The sequence below is a fragment of the Vicia villosa genome, unplaced genomic scaffold, assembly GCF_029867415.1.
Source record: "Vicia villosa cultivar HV-30 ecotype Madison, WI unplaced genomic scaffold, Vvil1.0 ctg.000892F_1_1, whole genome shotgun sequence".
Lineage (NCBI taxonomy): Eukaryota > Viridiplantae > Streptophyta > Magnoliopsida > Fabales > Fabaceae > Vicia > Vicia villosa.
In genome coordinates this window covers 76,461-99,057 of record NW_026705401.1, presented here as the reverse complement: position 1 = coordinate 99,057, position 22,597 = coordinate 76,461, and the positions used below count along the sequence as shown (strand labels likewise).

The following is a 22,597-nucleotide window of genomic DNA, read 5'->3' as shown; positions in this document are numbered from 1 at the left end:
TGGCACTTATCAACAACTTCCCTCTTATTTGATCTTGTCGATGAGACACCGACATCCAAACATATTACAAAATTCGCTTCATAGTCACTTAGCATCACAGAATTGTTAAGTATTTCCCGACTTCAGAATTAGTAATATACTCGTACATCGCCATTCGTCTTATCCCAACCAAAATCCTCATCTTAGCAAAAGACCCCAACAACATTCATAACTCGTGGTTTTACTCTAAATCCCATAACATCTTTCGCATCAAAATATCATTCCACTCGGAATCCCAACAAAATCTTCCTCACATCAATAGGTGATCGAAATTCTCTACAGCCATTCTTTTATGCACACTGCCACTTTGGCGTCACAAATACGACTCCAATCATCCTAAAGTATATTTCTCCTTTACCACTACTACACTTTTCATTAAAATCCATCGGCACTCGAATCATCGTTAACACCGAACATCTTGTCCTCTCAACTTATTTGTCAACAACATGTTCTACTTAAATTCGTTTGGAACAATTGCGGTAACAGCTGTTCCTACTCAACAAGCTTCACACTTCCATAACAAACTTCAAAATATCTACCTATAGGATCACCTCTACTGTATATATAACACTTCCATAAGGTAGAATATAATTTCGCCTCTTCATAGGCTCAAACGGCACATCAATCCGATACTCGGAACTCAAGATATGAATTTTCCAACTTTATCCGAAAACACAACCATCAACGTCATGCAGCGACACTCTATAAAATATATCCAAAACTTCTCAAATGTTACATTTAATACTTATAATTGCTTCTTAACAAATCTCTTAATTACTGCTTCAATTCGATTACTCAGACACTGACGTTCCGTGCGACACCAACGCACAAGTCCGGCTCCAAGGACAAGCGCAACCACAAACTTCCCCTCTTTCCAACATCATCCTGTCACAATTAAATATATGAAAGTTGCTGCAACCATTTTTATAACAAAGTTCATCTCTTTAGCTTTCCAACACTTCAAACGAGACTCCATTCGGATGTATAGAACTCCAGTTATGAATTTTTGAAGTTCTGCAAATATTCGGCAATTTTTCCTGCGTTTTGCTTACGGAAATTCCATTCCAAAACTCACTTTCCTTCAACTCAATCATCTTCCAGACAGCCCTCAACAAATATCTTTGTTTCCATACTTCCTATAACTCGAGAGACACATTCCCTTGCCGCGATTCAGTTTCCGAAACACCAAGACGACAATTCCCTTTGCAAACTTGCAACTGAACCACATCCGAGAAGCAAAGCTTCTCTTCCACTTCGCTCAAACTAATTCCTGCAACCAACAACAGAAAACAACAAGTACCGACATTGTTTCACACATTGGTCGCATACAGAGGAATAAACAACATTAGACAACACTGGCCGGACAGACCGACCAACACTGATACCACCTATGTAACACCCCAGATCTACCCGATAATTATACAGAAAATCAGAGTATAAAATTCAAAACATACAATCATTTGGGATATCACATATTCGTCGTTCAAAACAATTACGGCTTAATTGCCTTCACATAGATACATAGCACAGGAATTTAAAACGACAATTAAATCATTACTCAACAATCACTTTGTTCAAATTAAAAAATTAACTCGCAGCGGAATCAACAAACTTCATGAATATTCAAATAATGTCGTAGCATCTTTGCACGGTAACTTTAAGTTACAATTTAAACCAAAACCATATAAAATTCAGCAAATAAAACAATAATTAAAAAATTGTTTATCCCCCCGAGTGCTACATATCAGAGCGACCACCGACTCGACTCACAACGTCTAAATCATCATCAAAGCTATCACCTGCACATTACAAGTATAAAGGTAACGGCGAAACAAAAGAAAGGGGTGAGATATCAAACAATATAAACAGCATGATGATAAAAAGTATATTTAGGTTCAAGTCATAATAATCATCACTTTGTGGTATAATCGTTACCGTCTAGTTTACTTCACTGTTTCAGTCAACAACACTAGTCACAATATCTCACATAAGATCATATTCAAAGTTCACAACAAGTCACATAAGTTCACATATCAAAACACATAACCTCATAATCACAAACATGAAATGCGACTCTAACAAATGGACATGCATGTGATACCTAGTGCTTCAGCCCCCATCGCCAATTGGCAATAAATAGAGGCATCAAAACAGGCATAAGCCTTCATCGCTGTTTGCCAATCAAGGCCGTCACTAAAACATGCAAATCATGAGACACTTATGAAATGCAACAAATCACAAACATCGCAAAACAACGTCGCGAGGCATACACCTATATCACAAATGTTACCGATCATTAGGGTAACTCAACGTCGCTTTATTTATTGCATTTCACAATAATCATAAACACGTCGCCAAATATCGTCACAAAGGCATTTGCCTATATCACCAAAATATATCATTAATTATGGATAAATAAACGTCACATTATTTTCCTGCAATTCAAAAAATTACAATATAGCATAACATGCATTTCGCCACAACATCGCCAAACGCCGCCAATTCGCAGATACCGAATCAATTTCGGACTCGCCTAAATTATGCTACTCGGTAAATTTAGTTACGATCTGCTATTTAAGATTACTACTTCTGCAGCTTATTACAGTCAGTTCTACCAAATAATACTAACTCTACAATTTACTTGAATCTGCTATTTTCAATTCCATACTGCTACTGAAAATTCTACTAAATATAACTCTGTTAGACTAACAATTATATTTGGAACACTATTGCTACCAACTCTGTCATTCACTTACTATTTATTACTACTAGTCACTGTATTATCTTTCTGCTAATTAATTTGTGCGATGCTTAACCCTCTATTACTGTTTCCAAATATAATTAACTAACCAATCCCGTTTTCAATTAATTATTCACCATGTTTTTGATTACCAAGTGATACACTTATCATCAGTACAAGGTTCAAAAGCCGAATGTATCATTGCCAAAATAATAAATCGCATAAGCTAGTACATCATCCAAAACATAATACTAAGATAAGCACGAAACAGAACAAAGGGGTAAGCATCTATTAAGAAACGCCAAAGGGCTAATCCATCTTGCCTTTGCCACGATTTTGCCTTTGCCACGATCTTGCCTCGAACCACCTGAAAAAGATAGAATTGGAATGGGATGAGATTACTAAATCTCAGTGAGTCCGCCTATCCTATGGGTCCACTCCGATCTAAAGGGTACATGCATTGCAAAACTGAATTCACCATTGACTCGAGGTTTGTCCTCACATCCAGTACAAATACGGAGCAAACACATGATTCATCCACCATAGGAATCATCATATCACAAGTACACAAATAGTACAACAAACATGTATGCAAACCCATACCCATGTACGGGGAATCCAGAAGTACGTTAATACCACCACTAGCTTATAAACACACCCTCGATGGGTTACCTGCCATGCCATACTTGCCAAGAGACTTGTACAAGCACACTACAAGAATTATTAGACGGGTTCGCACAAGAGTATGTAGCCGCGAGATGACCTTAGCCTAATTGGCGTCATAGTCCCATTAACCATCTCCATGCACGTGTGGTAACGCCGAGTACAATACACCATTTTGACACATGGACCCACCGGGCGAAAGCCTAGTGCTTAGTCTACTTGACTTCACTAGAGATGAGTTACCTGTTATGTGTTAGCCTACGTGGCTACATAACCCCACCATACCGAGCACGCAAGTGTGTAAACGCATGCCATGTGACCCTCACAAGCACACTGCAACGGTAGCTCAGGTGTGTGCCTATGTGATCCACGATCAGGGCAGTCCCACGGACGACTCATTTAACCCACGGTCCGAGCCGTAACCTAGTACCTGGTCTACTTCGATTCAAGCATCCACAACACGACAAACGTCAAAACATACGAGACAACCAATCCCGAATGTTTATCCAAAACAGCGGGTCACAACAATTCATCACATACTATTGCATTTCATTCGTGTGCATAAACAATTATTCATGAGCAATTGAATTAATACTTAAATCTATGCATAACATACATATGTGGAGAAATCGGATAAGAACTTGAAATTCAAGTTATCAGACACCGCGCATAATTACAGATATACAATATTAGTCGGGGAGGAGTCCGGTTCCGCTTTCGAAACCAAACTACACTCAAGGGGAAAGGAAATAGAATTCTGTCTCAGACTAATTCGCTACAGCAAACTTCTGTTTGCTACAGTGAACTCAAACAGAAGCGAACTTTCTTCAACACATGCCAGTTCGCTACAGCGAACTGACAGCGAAGCCCCGAATCGCTACAGCGAAAAGTAGCGAGCTCCAGCGAATAAATCAAGTTAACTCCCATACTTATTTGCTACTCAGTTAGCTACAGAAAACCAATGTTCGCTACAGCGAACTTTGCTAAACTCAAAAAAATCAGAAACGCATTTGGGGCCCCCAAGCCCCATATCTTCACATGCATTCCTCTTTGATCGAATAATAGAGCATAGAAATAGTGTATACACAAGAAAATACTGGAAAAGCATTCAAAACATACATAAGCAAGGATTTTAGTACATGCCTTCTCAAAACCCTTAGCCCCAAAATATCATAAACCCTTAAAACTCTTTCCCACAGTTTTCTATCTAAAGGACTCACCTGAAAGATAAAGATGAAGCAGTAACAGAGATGAGGATGTCGAAATTCTGGGCTTAAGGTTGATCTTGGTACATGCAAGCTTGAAGATGACAATGGCTTCTCTCCTTTCCTCTTTCTATTTCAATGTTTTCCTTCTTCTCTTCCTCCCTTCACAAAATTCAGTTTTGGCCAAGGGAAAGAATAAGGAAACCGAACAAGACTTATCCTAACTTAAGGATAAAAAGACCACTATACCCTCATTGCCACTAATAGACTTAGTTAACACAATAGGCCTATTAGTAGAAGTGTGTATCATAGTTATCCCATTTTTATACCAAATCATCTTAGTAATAATTGGACAATATAATACCGGGTATTACAATATACTTGAAATTATTTTTAAAAAATAAAAAGAGACATTACTTTTGTAACTTCAAAAAATACATTTAATAATTATTAGGAATTATTGATTCTGAATCTTTGTGTTTTAGATATTTTCTAAAGCATATGACCATTTTAAAGTTACAATACAAAGGAATAATACATTAATCGTTTCACATGGAAGAATATATTTCTTTTTTAAACGATCAAGTAGAGTTTTTCTTCCTATTAGGATAGAAGCTACATGTTTTTTTTGAAGACTAGATAATCATCTCAATACTCAGGTTTTTCAATTGCATTCAAGTTGGAGGAATATCAACTTCATTATTTATGTGTTAAAATTGAACCTTGAAGCTATATCTTCTCGACTCCAGATACATCTTGCTTAGAAAAGCATTATATTATTGTGTTTCAGTAAGAGTTATTGTCTAAGATGATCAAGTTTCAAAATATAAGTAAAAGGATATGCGAAGAATGAAGACTTATCTTCCGTACAATTTGGGTCATTTTGTTACAAAACCAGATTATACATGTAATATAATAGGTTGTGTAAGATTTTATATCTCAGAGGAAGTTTTCACTGTATAAGAAACTCAATATAATGTATAAAGTACCAATGTGGATGTCATAACAAGTGAAGTACTAAAACATATCCTCACATAGAATTTATAATATTTTTGTTTGACAATACCTAGCACTGAGACAAATATATTGTTTCTATCTCTCGAATGATATTTAGATGGGTAATGTGTTAATTTAAAAGGTGTCGTTGATGGCTATTTTACTAAAGTTCTATCAAGGTTAGGAAATTTGTCTCTTAAAGTTTCAATATAAATCTCTTATCATTTAGCCGTCAGATGTATGACATTTCTAACGAAAAATATTAATGTTTTACATTTTAATGTAAACTTGTTTGTTCATTTGTAACTGGTATCGCGACAAAAGCTATATAAATGTATATCTATGGGTTATATCATATTATCAACATATATAATCTAACATATATATATATATATATATACACACACACACACACAAACATATATATATATATATATATATATATATATTGAAATATCAAATGTTATGTCATTATTAATTTAGTATGTTGGTTTCGAATCGTCAATCTTCATGTCACTCTAGTCCTTTTTATGAAAACATAGTCCTTTTTTTTATCAAAACATGGGAAAAGCAAAGAATGTCTACCTCTTTTTTTGTATGTTATAAACATTCGAATTGAAATAGTAGAAACTACAAAGAAAAATAAGCTATTAGTTAAATACTAGAAACAGTGATTAACTTGTTCTAAAATTTACTTTTTGAACCAACAAATTTCTTTAATCAAGGAAATACGGTAGAGAAAGATTGTGAAAATGTAGTTTATCTCAAACACCCTCAGCCGTATTTTCCTTGGTTAAAAACATTCAATGGATCAATTAGAACCACCATCTTTATGAGTTGTTCAAGCAAGTTAAATGAAAAATGATATTTATTTTCTCTGTACCTCACTTGGCCTTTTATAGATACATTAGGTTTTATAAAAGTTCTTTTTTAGTTAAATACATTTTATAAAATTTAAAATGATATTATAATATTAAATATAACAATTATGTATTTTAAATATGTAATTATAGGAAATTTATACTCTAGTCAAGATTATCAATATTTTTTTTCCAAAATATTAATGTTTTTGAGATTTTGAATGTAACACCCCATACATACATTGCCTAGGATATACGTATATGACATTATAATGGTACTCAAAAATCATAAAACATAAGCAGCGGAATAAATAATGTATAAATACAAGTACAAAAGCCCAAACTGTCATGGCCAAAATACAGGAGTTCCAACTGGTACAAATACATATCCATGGCACAAAAGATGAAGATACAAAAGATCATAAGCTACAAAAGAACGCGTCGCCAAGAAACATCAACTCGAAGCTAAGTCATCTTACCTTTGCCTCGATCCTGCCTCGAACCACCTGCGAAAAGAATAATTGGAATGGGGTGAGATTACTAAATCTCAGTGAGTCTCCCTATCTTAGGGGTTCACTCAGTTCTACTGGGAACATGCGATAGAACGGATTCACCGAGAATCTGGGTTACCTCACGGATAGGTACAAGTACAAACAAGGGTACACCAACATTGGAAACCCCTTAACTATTCAACGAGGCTACGTCAACAACACAACAGGCTCAACGCCATCACAACAAGTATGCAGACCCGTACCCATGTACGAGGACTCCAGGAGTAAGTTTACGTTCCACTCATTAGGCCACGCAATCCACACCCTCTGTGAGTAGCCAAGTACATAGCATCAAGAGACTTGCACAAGCACATTGCAAGACTAATCAGATACTCTTCCTAAATGGAATCCATCTGAGATGAGTTATCACAGTGACATTGCCTAAATGGCGTCCGGCCCCATCATTATCCACACGCAAATGAGTTACGCCGAGTGCAACACGCCTTCTTGACAGTACAAGCCCACCTGGCGAAAGCCTAGTGATCTTTCCTACGTGGCATCACTAGAGGTGAATCAGAAGTAACGTTGCCTACATGGCATTACTTCTCCACCATACCAAGCACGCTGATGTGTAACGCAAGTGTGGAAGTGCCCCCACGACCCTCACAAGGACATCGCAATGGTAGCTCAGGTGTGTAGAACATACCGAGAATGCTGATGTGTAACGCAAGTGTGGAAGTGCCCCCTACGGCCCTCACGAGCACATCGCAATGGTAGCCTAGGTGTGTAGAACATACCGAGAATGCTGATGTGTAACACAAGTGTGGAAGTGCCCCCTACAGCCCTCACAAGACCATCACAATGGTATTAGGTGTTCTATGCGATTTACCCCCTAATAGTATAGGCCCACTCCGATTCAAGCATAAACACACATCTCCTAGATCAAACAGCACGGTGTAAGCCATCACACAGGCAATCACATTCGAATGTTCAACTGGAACAGACAAGATCAATAATAATTATGCCACAATATAATCCACAGAATTTGTATTTCACAACATACAAGCATATTCAAGGAATTACGGTCATATCATGGTCTTATACAATTAAAACACATATCAGAATGCCATACAAGTCATAAGAGGCCTTCGATTCCGATATGGAACGAAACTGCACTCATATGGGAGAAATACCAATTCTGCATCAGACTAATTCGCTACAGCAAACTCAAACAGAAGCAAACTTTCTTCAACACAGGTAAGTTCGCTAGCGAAGCTCCGATTCGCTACAGAGAACGGTAGCGAGCTCCAGCAAATAAATAAACTCAACTCCCAGACTTATTCGCTACGCTATTCGCTACAGCGAACCAAAGTTCGCTGCAGCGAATTCTGCTAAACCCATAAAATTTAGCAACGCATTTGGGGTCCCCAAGCCCCAAATTTCCACATGCATCCATTATTGATCAAAGTAAAAGATATTGTAAACACAATATATCAACTACTACTAACAATAGAGTTTTAAGCATGCATTAGAAAGGATTATTGAAACATCTACTCTCAAACCCTTGATCCGAACATAGCATTAACCCATAGAATCACCCCCAAGTCTCTACCTATGAGACTCACCTGAAATTGAAGAAGAGGACTGCGAAAATCAGAAGCAAGAGTGATGAGAATGGTTGAATCAAGTTGCATGCAAGCTTGAATGTTGAATGGTCTTCTTCTTCCTCCCTCTCCTTTCACGTTCTTTCTCCCTTCCTCTCTACAAATTCTGTTTTTTTTTGTTTCCAAAGGTGGGAAGAATGACAAACCAAACAGCCCTTAAGACTTAAGACAAGGTGCAAGGACTAAAATGACCCCAAACTAGTCTCTAATTACCATATTGCCACTTAGTTCTAACTCAACCAAATGAAATTCCTAATATTTAATCTCTTGAACTAAAATTAGGATATTACATTCCCCCCCCCCTTAATTAGAATTCGTCCTCGAATTCGAAAACTTACCAAGATAGGTGAGGATACAATTCCTGCATCTCTGCTTCGAGCTCCCAAGTAGCTTTGTGAGGACGCGACTCCTCCCACAACACCTTGACAAGAGTTATTTTCTTGCTTCTCAAAGATTTACTAGCATATTCCAGGACGTGACATGGTTGTGGTTGGAACAAAAGATATGGCTCTACTTCAATCGTATCTGGTAGGATATGATGAAATGAATCCGGCACAAACTTCCGCAACTGAGACACGTGGAATACATCATGTAGTCCTGATAGTGAAGGAGGCAACGCTAACTGGTATGCGACTTCACCTATCCGTCTCATGATCTGATAAGGTCCTACGTATCTCGGGCTAAGCTTGCGCATCTTAACGGTCCTTTCAACCTCAATCTCGGGGTCACCTTCAAGAATACATGATCTCCTTTGTCAAATTCCAAGGGCCTCCTCCGCTTATCCGCATAACTCTTCTGCTGATCTTGGGCTTGTTTCATCTTGTCTCGGATCATCTTAACCTTCTCCGTTATTTCTTGAATTATCTTTGGTCCAAGAATTCCTCTCTCACCAACTTCGGACCAACACAAAGGCGACCGACATTTCCTTCCGTACAAGGCTTCATACGGAGACATACCGATACTCGCATGATAACTGTTGTTATACGCAAATTCTATCAAAGGAAAGTTATCCTTCCAACTTCCACCACTTTCCAAAACACGCGCCCTCAACATGTCTTCAATGGTCTGGACAGTCCTTTCCGTCTGTCCATCCATCTGAGGGTGGTTAGAAGTACTCAAATTCAGGTCTGTACCCATATCTTGGTGAAAAGCTTTCCAAAATCGGGAAGTGAACTTTGGATCCCTATCCGACACAATGCTAGAAGGTACACCGTGCAATCTTACAACTTCCACTACAAAATGCCTCGCAAGGTGAGAAACCTTGTGAGTTGTATTAACTGGTAAGAAATGCGCGAACTTGGTCAAAAGATCCACTGTCACCCATATCGAGTCATAGCCACCTAAGACTCGTGGCAGTCCCACAATGAAGTCCATCGATATAGTGTCCCACTTCCAAACGGGAACATCTAATGGTTGTAGCATACCACGGGCCTTTGATGTTCTTCACTTGTTGACATATCACACACTGCTCTACATAGCTAGCCACATCTTTTTTCATACCGGGCCACCAAAAACCCCCTTTCAAGTCCTGATAAATCTTGGTTGATCTGGGATGAATGGTAAATCCGCTCTTGTGGGCCTCGTCCAAGATTAATCTTCTTATCTCACCGTCATTGGGTACACACATTCTCTGCCTATAAAGGATAAGCCCATCATGTGCACAGGTAAAATCTGGAAGGTTTGCTTTAGCTTGTAACTCTTCATCATTCCATTGTGCCTGACGGATTCTTTCCCGCAGCTCATTCTCAATGCAAAGGTTACTAACTAACACACCCGTTAGTGCCCATTCAAATTGTAAATCCAGATTTCTAAACTTCTCCATAAGGCCAAACTCTAACATCATCAATTCTGCAACTTTAATCTCTTTCCTACTTAAGGCATCTGCTACCTTATAAGCCTTACCAGGATGATACTTCAAATCAAAGTCAAAATCCTTGAGGTACTTCATCCATCTCCTCTGACGCATATTAAGTTCTTTCTGGTCAAAGAGATACTTCATGCTCTTGTGATCACTGAACATCTCGAAGTGAACTCCATACAAATAATGCCGCCACACCTTGAGTGCAAACACTATTGCAGCAAGTTCAAGGTCATGAGTAGGATAATTCTCTTCATGAGATCTCAATTGTGTAGATGCATAAGCTACGACTTCCCCTCTTGCATCAACACTCCGCCTAAGCCTTTCTTAGAAGCATCGCAGAACACTTCGTAAGATCAGTTTGGATCTGGGATCACTAACACTTGAATTGTAGTTAGCTTCTCCTTGAGTTTCTGAAAACTCTTCTCACATTCTGAATTCCAAATAAACGAAACCTCCTTCCTTGTAAGCCTGGTCAAAGGTAATGCACACTTGGAAAATCCCATAATGAACCTTCGATAGTAACCTGCCAATCCAAGGAAACTACGGACCTTGGTTGCATTCTTGGGTCGTCCCCAATTTATTACTGCTTCTACCTTTGAAGGGTCTACAACTACACCGCCGCCAGATATGACATGTCCAAGAAACTTGACTTCAGACATCCAGAACTCACACTTGCTAAACTTCGCAAATAACTACTTTTCTCAAAGAACCGACAACACAATCCTCAAATGCTCCATGTGCTCTTCGATAGTCCGAGAGTATATCAAGATGTCATCTATGAAGATTACCAAGAACTGATCCAAATACGGTTAAACACTCGGTTCATGTAATCCATAAAGACAACAAGAGCATTGGTTACCCCGAATGGCATAACCAAGAATTCGTAATGACCGTATCTCGTCCTAAAAGCAGTCTTCGATGCGTCTGAACCCTTAACCCGAATCTGATGATATCCCGACCTGAGGTCAATCTTCGAGAACACACATGCTCCTTTCAATTGATCCAGGAGGTCATTAATCCACGGTAGAGGGTACTTGTTCTTTATGTTTACCTTGTTCAGTTGACGATAGTCGATACACAATCGCATATTACCGTCCTTCTTCTTCACTAACAAAACTGGGGCCCCCCATGGAGAAACACTAGGACGAATGAAGTGTTTCGCCAACAACTCTTCTAGCTGACTCTTCAACTTCCTTAACTCTGTAGGAGACATTCGATAAGGGGAAACCGAAACTGGAGCGGTACCCGGAACAAGATCAATAGAGAATTCAACTTCCCTTTCCGGCGGAAGAGAAGTAACATCCTCAGGAAATACATCGGAAAATTCACACACAACCGGAATCTCCAATACACTCTTCTTGTCCTTGGAGTCTGATGTAAGAACCAAAAGGAAAGACTTCTCTTGAGCAAAAAGGTAATTGATCATGTTAACTGTACCTTCAAGAAGATGTTCAATGGCATCGGTTGATGTAGTCTCCTCAACAGGAATGAAGATAGCCTTCTCTTTACAACTAATGCACACCGAGTTAGCTGACAACCAGTCCATTCCCAGCACTACATCGATCTTCTTAAGCGGTAGACAGATAAGTTCAATCAAGAATCTGCGATCATTGAAGGTAATAGAACTCTCCTTGCAAACGTCTCGAGCTTCTACTACGTTGTCAGTAGCCGAAGACATAACCATAGGATTTGGAAGAAGACATGTCTCAAAACCAAGGCTCCGCACACAATGATAAGAGATAAAAGAATGTGTCGCTCCATAATCTACTAATACAAACAAGGGTTGATTATTGACATAACACGTACCAGCAACCAGATTGGTGTTTCCTTGAGCCTTCCTAGCGTACAAGGTAAAAACACGGCCCTTAGTCTTCTCAGGAACATTTGGGCAGTACAATCTCTCGCAATATGTCCTGGCTGATGACACCTAAAATAGACCCTAGCATCCGTTCTACAATGCCCAAAATGTTTCCTATTGCACTTGCCACATTGTGGAGGTTGATAAAAGCGATCCTCGTAAACTGGTTTCTTCATAGCTGGAGAATTGCGGGGTTTCAAATGTTGTCCCGACCTTCCTTGATCCCTACGAACCGGCTTGTTCTGCTCTTTCTCTTCTTGAACCCTCTTCAATGTGTTCTCAGCAACATAACATTGCCTCAAACACTCACCATAAGTGGTAAACTCCCTTTGAGACACACTATGCACAATATCGGCATTCAGCCCCATAAGAAACTAATCAATCTTCCATAACTCATCTGGTGCATAAGCAGCTTGTCTTGAATAGGCAGCCATGTCTTCGAATTTCTCAGCATACTCAGACACTGACATGTTGCCTTCCTTGAAGGATTGAAATTCACGATCCTTCAAAGCACGCACACTATTGGGATAGTACTTCTCCAAGAAATCCGTTTTAAAGTGTTTCCAATCCTTGGGAATTCCTTGATTAGTGAAATACATAAATTTCGTATTCCACCATCTACGTGCCGGCCCCTTCAATTTCTGAGCAGCAAAAACCACCTTCTCTTCCTCAGTACACTGGATAGCCTCAAATATCATCTCCTTACCATATAACCAATCATGAGCAAGTATGGGATCTAAGCCACCCAAGAACTCTGGCGGATCCATCCGAAAGAAGGCAAGAAAATCAGGCCCTGCTGCAACCTGAGGAGTAGGAGCGGGAGCGGTTGGTTGTTGTCCTTGCATGCCTTGCATCATCTACATCATCATTTGATTATGCTGTTGCATCTGTTGCATTATCTGCACCCAAGGCACGCCTGCATCCTCCATTTCAGGCTCAGGCTCCACATTCCTTGTCCTGGGCTTTCCGGGACCTCTGCGTCGATCATCCATCTTCCTGCTTGTCCTACACATGGAATTTAAGTTGATCAGACTTAATGCCATAGGTAAGACATAGGGAATCATGCCGACACCATACATATGAGGAAGAATTATGCTGACTTATGATGTTTTGTGGCAAAACCGAGAATCGACCTGCTCTGATACCAACTGTAACACCCCATACATACATTGTCTAGGATATACGTATATGGCATTATAATGATACTCGAAAATCATAAAACATAAGCAGCGGAATAGATAATGTATAAATACAAGTACAAAAGCCCAAACTGTCATGGCTAAAATACAGGAGTTCCAACTAGTACAAATACATATCCATGGTACAAAAGATGAAGATACAAAAGATCATAAGCTACAAAAGAACGCGTCCCCAAGAAACACCAACTCGAAGCTAAGTAATCTTACCCTTGCCTCGATCTTGACTCGAACCACCTATGAAAAGAATAATTGGAATGGGGTGTGATTACTAAATCTTAGTGAGTCTCCCTATCTTAGGGTTTCACTCAGTTCTACAGGGAACATGCGCTAGAACGAATTCACCGAGAATCCGTGTTACCTCACTGCTAGGTACAAGTACAAACAAGGGTACACCAACATTGGAAGTCCCATAACTATCCAACGAGGCTACGTCAATAACACAACAGACTCAACGCCATCACAACAAGTATGCAGACCTGTACCCATGTACGAGGAATCCAGGAGTAAGTTTACGTCCCACTCATTAGGCCACGCAATCCACACCCTCTGTGAATAGCCAAGTACATAGCATCAAGAGACTTTGTCGTCCTCAGTTTTTTTTCTTCGTGGGATACGAACTGACTCTTCTTTTATTTTGAGTTTGTGAAAATCATAGAGTCGCCACCGACTTTTATTTTATTCAATTAAGGAAAGGTTTATAAAAGAAACAGAAAAAGACCTTTAAGAGATTTTGGGTTCGGGGGTAGGTTATACAAAGGGAAGGTATTAGCACCCCTTTGTATCCATGGTTATCCATGGGCTCTTAATTGCTTAGCTCACTTGTTTGAATCATTTGTCTTGCTTTGAAATGCTTGTATGTGGTTTTAAATACCTTTGTAAATTAACTTTGTAATGATCCTTGTGCGGATGTATACAAAGTGTTCTATCTTTCGAAAGATATTTTGAAAAAAGGATTTTTTAACTTCGTAATTATCCTTGTTTGGATATATACAAAGTGTTATCTTTTTGAAAGTTTTGTTTTGGAAAAACAGTGATATGTGAAACATTTGTTGTTTTGTTTGATTTTTGAGCAAGCAATTAGGAGATCTACCCTAAATTTATAAGGTCCTTTCCTATTTTCTTTTAGAAAATTTTCTTTGACTGGATACAGAAAGAAATTGTTTGAATTGTATTTGAAACAGTAGAATTGATTTTGAAAAGAGTAACAGAGGGATTACCCTAAGAGGTGCAAGTGTGATTGTGTTTTATTTTCAGATATTTTTTTGTCTTTGAAATTAGTGATCTAACGCTTCAGTTATTATCTTTGACATACGCGCAGTTTTATATGTACAGAATTTTAAAGTGCGGGAATGTAAAATGTGGAAAATAAATCTACGCTATTACATCGATTGTGCGAGAAATGTAAACTACGCAATTTACATAAATTTGACAACCTATACACTTATCTATGAATTTAAATTGCAATAAGATAAAAGGAGAGTATTTTGTTTGGATTTTTGGATGGTTGATGTTAATTAAAATTAGTGCATAATTAATTTAATTAAAATTTTAGGAATTAGAAATAAAATTTAAACCTAAGAAATTAAGTCTAAAATATGTCCAAATTGTGTATCAATTAATTTTTAAATAAAATTAATTTTTTTGGGATTTTTGAAATTTGTTTTGGAGATTATTAAATTAATTAACATACAATTATGCAAATAATTATACACATAATTTAAACTTAAAGAGAAAAATATTCTAAATATATACAAAATTAGTTTATAATATATAAACTTAATTTAATGAAAAGAAATATTTTTTTCTGATTTTTTGATAGGTTAATAATTAATTAAAGCAATATTTAAAATAATTACTAATTAATTTAACCAAATAAATTATTTTCGAAAAAAATAAAATATTTTTGTGTCATAAAATAAATTAAAATTTTATTAACCTAAAATTGAAATTAAAATAATTTTCGGATTTTTAGAACTATTTTTTAAATAATTTTAGAAGTTATATTAAAAAAAGAATTAAAAATATTAAAGGAAAGATCCTGTGTGGTGACTTATGATAGACTATGGTGGTCTGCGTATGCTGGTGCGTTGGATCAGATTACTAGGAGATCTGATGGCTTTGATTGGAGGTCACATGGTGCACGTGGATAGAGAGGCAGCATTGAATCAGTCAGCTTTTCAAAAGTCCAAAGTGGGACCCACGCAGGATGACCAACGAATGAGAGGAGTGGGATATGCCACGCGTGCTGGTCAAATTTTCAAATCCACTATTCATCTTCTTCAACCTTTTACCTCCGGAATCAGCTGTAGATTTACCTGCGGAATTTCCTGCGAATTTTTCTTCAGATTTCCATGCTTTTTTGAAAACCTACAAAAACAGCCATGAACCAAAACAAGGGCCACCCAGGTTGACTTAAAATGATCTCCTGAACATGATGGTGGTGTTGGTTTTGGCTAAAAACGCATGAAACATGGCATACGAAAGTTCACATACTTGAAAACTCAATAATGGTATATGAGAATTCTTACGTGGAAACTTGCATGTAAGGGTTTAAACCTCTCCCAAACCATCTTAGTAACTTGTTAGAAATATTAGTTTACATTAAAACATATTAAATTATGAGATATGAAAATTAAAGAAAGTGAATGAAAATGGTGAATATGGAACATGTGATCCAGGGGTTTTTCAACCATAGCCATGCATGCTTACCTATCCTATTAGGTCCCAAGAGATGATTAGAATGATTAGTTTGTATTGATAATGGTTGGAAACTAGAAAACGAAAATTACAAAGTTTTGAGATTTTTTTGAGAATTTTGAGAATTTCTTAGCTATTCCTTTGATGGATCTTTTTGTGTGTGTTACTACTGAAGTATCCTAAATAATATATAAGCAATAGAGTGCTGCAAACTTAAGCTAAGAAGCTTTGATTGCTTTTGAACTTTTGGTTTTTTTAATATTAAAAAGTTTGAATTTCTTGACCATGGCTTCATTTTCTTCATCCCTCTTGCTATAGTCCTGCTACACACCTCTATGCTAAAGAGTTTGGATCAATTTTGATGGCTTATGCTAAGGACAAAAGCCTTGAATCATTATCTTGAACCATTTCTCTTTTAATTTAACTTTAAATGGAATAAAATTAAATTAAAAAAGAAATAAAAATGCCATGGGCCTCAGGTTGGTCGTGGGAGCCCTTTAATATCATTAGAAACATGTTTGGATCATGAATACTTGGCCTCTTTTGGAAAAAAACATTTTTGATCAATGTTGGTTTCATGCATTTTCCCAAAAAATAGCCAACTTCAACAAGGCATATCTCCCTCAATTTTGATCATATGAAGGAGTTCTTGTACTTTTTAGAAACCTCAAGATGTCCTCCACAAGCTACTTTGGAAACTTTTTTGCATTTGGAGAAGTTATCTTGATGTTATGGCCTTTGACAAAAAACCACTTTTAGTTGACTTTGAAAATGACCTGTAATGTCCTGGCTCATATTTTTCAAATGCTGAATCCAATGACCATGGGATCAATTTCATTTGAAATATAATTGAATTTCCTTCAAAACAAGCTTTGGTTGGAATTTTTTGAATGAACGAGGAGAGAGTTGTGACCGGTCAAAGTTTAGTTGACTTTTTAGGAGAAAACCCTAATTTTGAAACTTAGGGTTTTGTTGATTTCTGATCTTTTCTCGATGAATTATGATCAACCATTGATCAAATGATGAATCTTTTGACAAAATATGGATGTTGACAAAAAAAATTCATTTTTGAGTGTCTGTTGACTTTTCGGTCAAACTGGTCGTCTGTTGACTATTTGAGCTGCTGACTGTGCGTCTGAGCGAATCGAAGTTTGAAAATTTGTCTGGGGGTACTTTGAGACATATGGAGATCCATGAAATCCATTTTAGGTCTCAAAAAACTTGTTTTCCTGAAAAAAACAAAAAACCCTAGTTAGGGACTGTTTGTGTAGGAGATAGTTAAGCGTACCTGATTTTTGTGCAGTGTTGAGTCTCTATTGATCATGTGATTATCAGAAGACTTCTAGAACAAAAATCTTGAAATTTTGAAATTCAAAAGATTGATTTGAATGATGGTACAAACACGGAGAAACGTGTTGTCAGCGGGTTTGACTGTTAACTGGCTGTCCGGGCATTAACGTAACAGTTAAAGTGAAAACTTAACAGTTAAAGTTAATTTTTTCTTTTTGTTTTTTGTTGTGTTAATGGTGAAAATTTATTTACATGAGTTGTTAGAAAAACACAAACATAATAAACAAATAAAATATACCGTACGCGAACGAAATTACCGATAATAATCTTGAAAAATATTTAATGCACAGAAAAATAAATATTTAACTAGTAATAAACACACATAATATTATCTTGATAATTAAACGACAGTACGACAGATAGAACAACATTTAATACTGACAGTACAAATATTACATAATATAACGAACAGTACGACAAATAAAATGAATGGTACATTATTTGAAAGCAAAAAATACGACAAACTTTAAAAATGACGATTAAAAACCCATGCTATAAATAACAATATATAGATGCACGGGAGTGTAAACATCCCAGGTCCGCATTTTTCAGGACTATGCAGACAGAAAAAGGACATAATCACCACCAAAACAGTGATGACCATAAGAAAAAACGTGTCCATCCACTTTGCCATTTTTGTCGGGGAAGAAGAGAAAATAATTATGAGATAGAAATTTGGGAAATGAGTGAAAGTTGATGTGAGAATTTATGAAAAAAAATGAGGGGTATTTATAGAGTGAAAAGAAGGATAGAGACGTTGGGGAATGAAGTGATACCGTACAAAAAAGGAAAATTTGAGTGATAGTAGGAATTGAAAGAAAGTGTATGGTAGGGTTTGAAAAGAAAGATGTATGGAATAAAGTTAGGATTTGATTTGAAAGAAAGAGATTTGAAAAGAAAGGAAAAGTTTTGAAAATAATATAGTATAGTACAAAAATTAGTGGGAAACAAAACAAACAATAAATTAATTGTTACCAGTACAGTCTGAACCCCCGAACTCTGCGCCTGCAAAAAATTTAATTCTGTACCAATTGCGTCAGTACTATTTATCTGTAAATAAATCTCAAATAAACAGCGTGTGTGAAGTGACAAACAATATTTGGCGTTTGTGTAAGAATAATTTCAACAGCGAACCAAAATACCGTATAAGAAATATTCTAAAAATCGAGTATTCATAAAATCAGGATATTTATGAAATAAAATCCAAGATTATATGAAACTCCCAATTTTTTAGACAGAAGTCTGCTGCCTTCTTTCTGAAAAAGATGCGGGCAAATTTTGGGGTATAACAGTTGCCCCTATTCAATCTTCTTAAACCTGAAGAGAGCGATTGGAATCTGAAGGTAGAAGATGATTGAATATTTAGATGCCCTAAAAATTTGCACTTACCTCCACCGGAAGTGATGTTGGAAATTGCTTTGAATGTGGCTTGAGAAATGTCGTTGGTGGATCAAAACATTACCTGAGATGGGTTTTCAGATTCCGTCTGGTGAATGTGTTGATGGTTTGTTCATCAGAATGAATCCATTGATTATATCTTGATGAAGGATTTGAAAACCTCTGCGTTGACCGTTATGGAACCGTCAGAGGTTACCGCTTTAAATCTTGGAGGCTGATCGTTACGGAATTGTCCAAAGTTTTTCCGCTTTAGATCTTTGAAGATGATCATTGTGGAACCGTCTGAGGTATCTGCTTTAGATCTTTGAAGATGATCGTTGTGGAACCGTCTGAGGTATCCGCTTTAGATCTTGAAGGTAGATCATTAAGGAACCGTCCAAGGTATCGACTTAGATCTGTGTTGCTTGTTTTGGGTTGATAGGTGGTTCGGAAAGAGAGATCTCTTCAGAATGAATCTTTGGTTTGATTATATCTGAGGGCAATGTTTGTCTGAATAGAATCCAGGAGAATACTGCATGTGATTGAGAATAACTTTGCTGTGAATATTCGTCTACCTGAAAAAACCAAGTTAGTGACATGCAATGTTATGATGTATGTAATGCATATGTTGAGATTCTCAAATAAATGAGAACCGTGCATGTTATGTATGCGTTTGTCATGAAAAATTATACGCTATGTATGAATATGTGTATGATGTATGACTTATGCAGTTTTAGAGCGTATCAAACTTCTGGTTGGGTAAATAAATCCCTGCTTGTTATTTTGGAAACGAAGGCATTATGATCGTTGATGATCTTTGCTATCTTGTTCGAGCATACTCAGCTGGGGAACTTCCTTACGGACCAGGGTGCTCTGTTGAGGGATCTTTGACTACCGCTCAAGGATGAAAGGTAATATGAAAGTTCTGATTTTGATGCACCTTGAATGGGAATGAGAAAGGTGTGTAATCCTCCGATGCACTATTTGATCAAACCTTGGTGTGGAGGATCACACCTTCTGGGGATAGTGATCTTGAACAGCCCTGCTGGGGAATAAGGTTTCTCGAATCACTTTGTTGGAGAGAAAAATCTCATTGAGGAATCTGCTGAGAAACGCATCTCTGTTGGGGAACTTTTCTTCTGATGCTAGTTTTGGGATGATGTCCAGATGATTGGGACATTACCTGAATGCTATTCCTGTTTTTCTTATAAACATCAATCATATTCAAATGCATATGTTCATTCAAAATTATCATTGGGACGTTTACGCGTTCAAAACAAAAAAATTGAAAACATTGATTTTGAGCATGAACTGTATTGATTTTGAAAGAGAGCCATAATAGGCGGATTAGTACAAGGAGACGAAAATCCTAGTAGTAGGAAATTGTCATAAAACTTTGAAAAGTACTTATAAAGGAAAATAGCTATGTGAAAACAATCCAGTCAAGTTTCAACTCTGCTATTGCCAATCTGTCTTCGAGTATCTCATCCCTCACTTGTTGGGAGAAAATGATTGGACTGATTGGTGCCTTTGATGTGTTGAACCTTGAAGGTGAGTGGGTAGCCAGACGGGACATAGTCGTACGCTTTATTCCCTAACTTTTGCCTAGGCTGCCTTTTCAGGTTTTCAGCCTACCGGGATAATTATTATTTATTTAGTCTCTAATTTCTGCCTGGATCGCCTTTTCAGGTTTTCAATCCACCGAGACGCTCATTTTTGCCTAAGTCGCCCTTTCAGGTTTTCAACTTAGCGAACGTTTCTTTAAGCGAAGTACTTTTTGACTATGTCCGCATTTACAGGGTGTGGGAAATCCTCGCCATCCATAGTGGTAAGCAACATGGCTCCGCCAGAGAATACTTTCTTGATTACAAATGGTCCCTCATAAGTGGGAGTCCACTTGCCCCTAGGGTCGCCCTGTGGTAAGATGATACGTTTGACAACCAAATCACTGGTTTGATATGCCTGACTTTTGACTTTCTTGTTGAAGGCTTTGATCATACGTTTCTGGTACAACTGACCATGACAAATAGCTGCAAGCCTCTTCTCATCAATCAAGTTTATCTGGTCCAACCGAGTCTGAATCCAATCGTCTTCGTCTAGATCGGCTTCTTTCATAATCCTTAGGGAAGGAATCTGAATTTCAATTGGAAGAACTGCCTCCATACCATAGACTAAGGAAAATGGAGTTGCCCCTGTTGAAGTATGCGCTGATGTGCGATAACCATGAAGAGCAAAAGGTAACATTTCATGCCAGTCTTTGTAGGTTACGGTCATCTTTTGTATGATCTTTTTGATGTTCTTGTTGGCAGCTTCTACAGCGCCATTCATCTTTGGTCGATATGGAGAGGAATTATGATGTTTGATCTAGAACTGCGTGCAGAGTTCGGTAATCATCCTGTTGTTTAAATTTGTGCCATTGTCTGTGATGATCCTTTCAGGGATGCCATACCGACAAATGAGATTATGCTTGATAATCATCCACTGCTTGATGAGCCAGATGATCAGCCACCACACTTCCTTTGATTGCTTTTTGTGAAGTGTACTGGATGTCATACTCTGTTAAGATCATTTGCCATCTTGCTATTCTTCCAGAGAGAGCAGGTTTTTCGATTACATATTTGATAGGATCCATTTTGGAGATCAGGAAAGTGGTATGGTTTAGCATATACTGTCTGAGTCGGCGAGCCACCCATGCCAAGGCACAACAAGTTTTCTCGAGCAGTGAGTATCTCGTTTCACAATCGGTAAACTTTTTTCTAAGATAGTAGATCGCATGCTCTTTTTGGCCAGACTCATCATGTTGCCCCAGTACACACCCCATTGAATCTTCTAACACTATTAGGTACATTATCTTAGGTCTTCCTTCCACTGGTGGTAACAAGATTGGTGGTTTTTGAAGATATTCTTTGATTTTATCTAAGGCTAATTGGTATTTGTCGTTCCATCTTTCCACTTGATCTTTCTTCAACAGTTTGATGATCGGCACACAAGTAGTAGTCATATGGGCAATAAATCTGGCGATGTAATTCAGACGTCCCAAGAATTCTCTGACTTGTTTCTCGGTACGGGGTATAGGCATTTCTTGAATGGCTTTGACCTTGGCAGGATCAACTTCAATACCTTTGCTGCTGACGATGAAACCTAAGAGTTTACCGGATCTTACTCCAAAAGTACACTTGTTCGGATTCAGTCGTAATCTGTACTTCCTGAGTCTATCAAACAGCTTGTGCAGATGAACTAGATGTTCTTCTTCGGTGTTGGACTTTGCAATCATATCATCCACATAGACCTCTATTTCTTAATGAATCATATCATGGAACAGAGCTACCATTGCACGCTGATATGTTGCTCCTGCATTCTTTAAACCAATGGGCATTACTTTGTAACAAAAGGTTCCCCAGGGTGTTGTAAAGGTTGTTTTTTCCATGTCTTCGGGCGCCATCTTGATTTGGTTGTAACCTGAGAATCCGTCCATAAAGGAAAATACCTTGCATTGTGCAGTATTGTCAACCAGTACATCGATGTGAGGTAAAGGGAAATCATCTTTGGGGCTTGCCCGATTCAGATCTCTATAGTCAACACACATTCTGACTTTCC

General features: G+C 37.7%; 3 protein-coding genes across 3 annotated transcripts; all 3 read right to left on the bottom strand.

Moving 5' to 3' along the window:
- Positions 1-8,992: 8,992 nt before the first annotated feature.
- LOC131631966 (uncharacterized) lies at positions 8,993-10,624 on the bottom strand. Its single transcript, XM_058902730.1, has 3 exons — positions 10,159-10,624; positions 9,400-9,998; positions 8,993-9,226 (listed from the first exon to the last, which is right to left on the bottom strand). The coding sequence occupies exons 1-3, from the start codon at positions 10,622-10,624 to the stop codon at positions 8,993-8,995; spliced, it is 1,299 nt and encodes a 432-aa protein (XP_058758713.1).
- A 248-nt stretch (positions 10,625-10,872) lies between these two features.
- LOC131631965 (uncharacterized) lies at positions 10,873-12,745 on the bottom strand. The gene is made up of 3 exons (XM_058902729.1): positions 12,415-12,745; positions 11,835-12,283; positions 10,873-11,211 (listed from the first exon to the last, which is right to left on the bottom strand). Exons 1-3 carry the CDS (start codon positions 12,743-12,745, stop codon positions 10,873-10,875), a joined length of 1,119 nt encoding a protein of 372 aa, XP_058758712.1.
- A 6-nt stretch (positions 12,746-12,751) lies between these two features.
- LOC131631964 (uncharacterized) lies at positions 12,752-13,231 on the bottom strand. The gene has a single exon (XM_058902728.1). The coding sequence runs from the start codon at positions 13,229-13,231 to the stop codon at positions 12,752-12,754; it is 480 nt and encodes a 159-aa protein (XP_058758711.1).
- Positions 13,232-22,597: the final 9,366 nt, after the last annotated feature.

What these genes read in the sequence shown, in the direction of transcription:
- LOC131631965 (XM_058902729.1), bottom strand. Translation starts at nt 12,745, where the DNA reads ATGGGGCTGAATGCCGATATTGTGCATAGTGTGTCTCAAAGGGAGTTT. An exon ending in AGGACATATTGCGAGAGATT is followed by an intron (nt 12,284 to 12,414) that starts GTACTGCCCAAA and finishes TTGTATTAGTAG; the next exon opens with ATTATGGAGCGACACATTCT. An exon ending in TTGTGTGTGAATTTTCCGAT is followed by an intron (nt 11,212 to 11,834) that starts GTATTTCCTGAG and finishes TGAGAAAAGTAG; the next exon opens with TTATTTGCGAAGTTTAGCAA.
- LOC131631964 (XM_058902728.1), bottom strand. Translation starts at nt 13,231, where the DNA reads ATGCAAGGCATGCAAGGACAACAACCAACCGCTCCCGCTCCTACTCCT.
- LOC131631966 (XM_058902730.1), bottom strand. Translation starts at nt 10,624, where the DNA reads ATGCGTCAGAGGAGATGGATGAAGTACCTCAAGGATTTTGACTTTGAT. An exon ending in AGGGGGTTTTTGGTGGCCCG is followed by an intron (nt 9,999 to 10,158) that starts GTATGAAAAAAG and finishes CACGAGTCTTAG; the next exon opens with GTGGCTATGACTCGATATGG. An exon ending in AATTTGACAAAGGAGATCAT is followed by an intron (nt 9,227 to 9,399) that starts GTATTCTTGAAG and finishes CACGTGTCTCAG; the next exon opens with TTGCGGAAGTTTGTGCCGGA.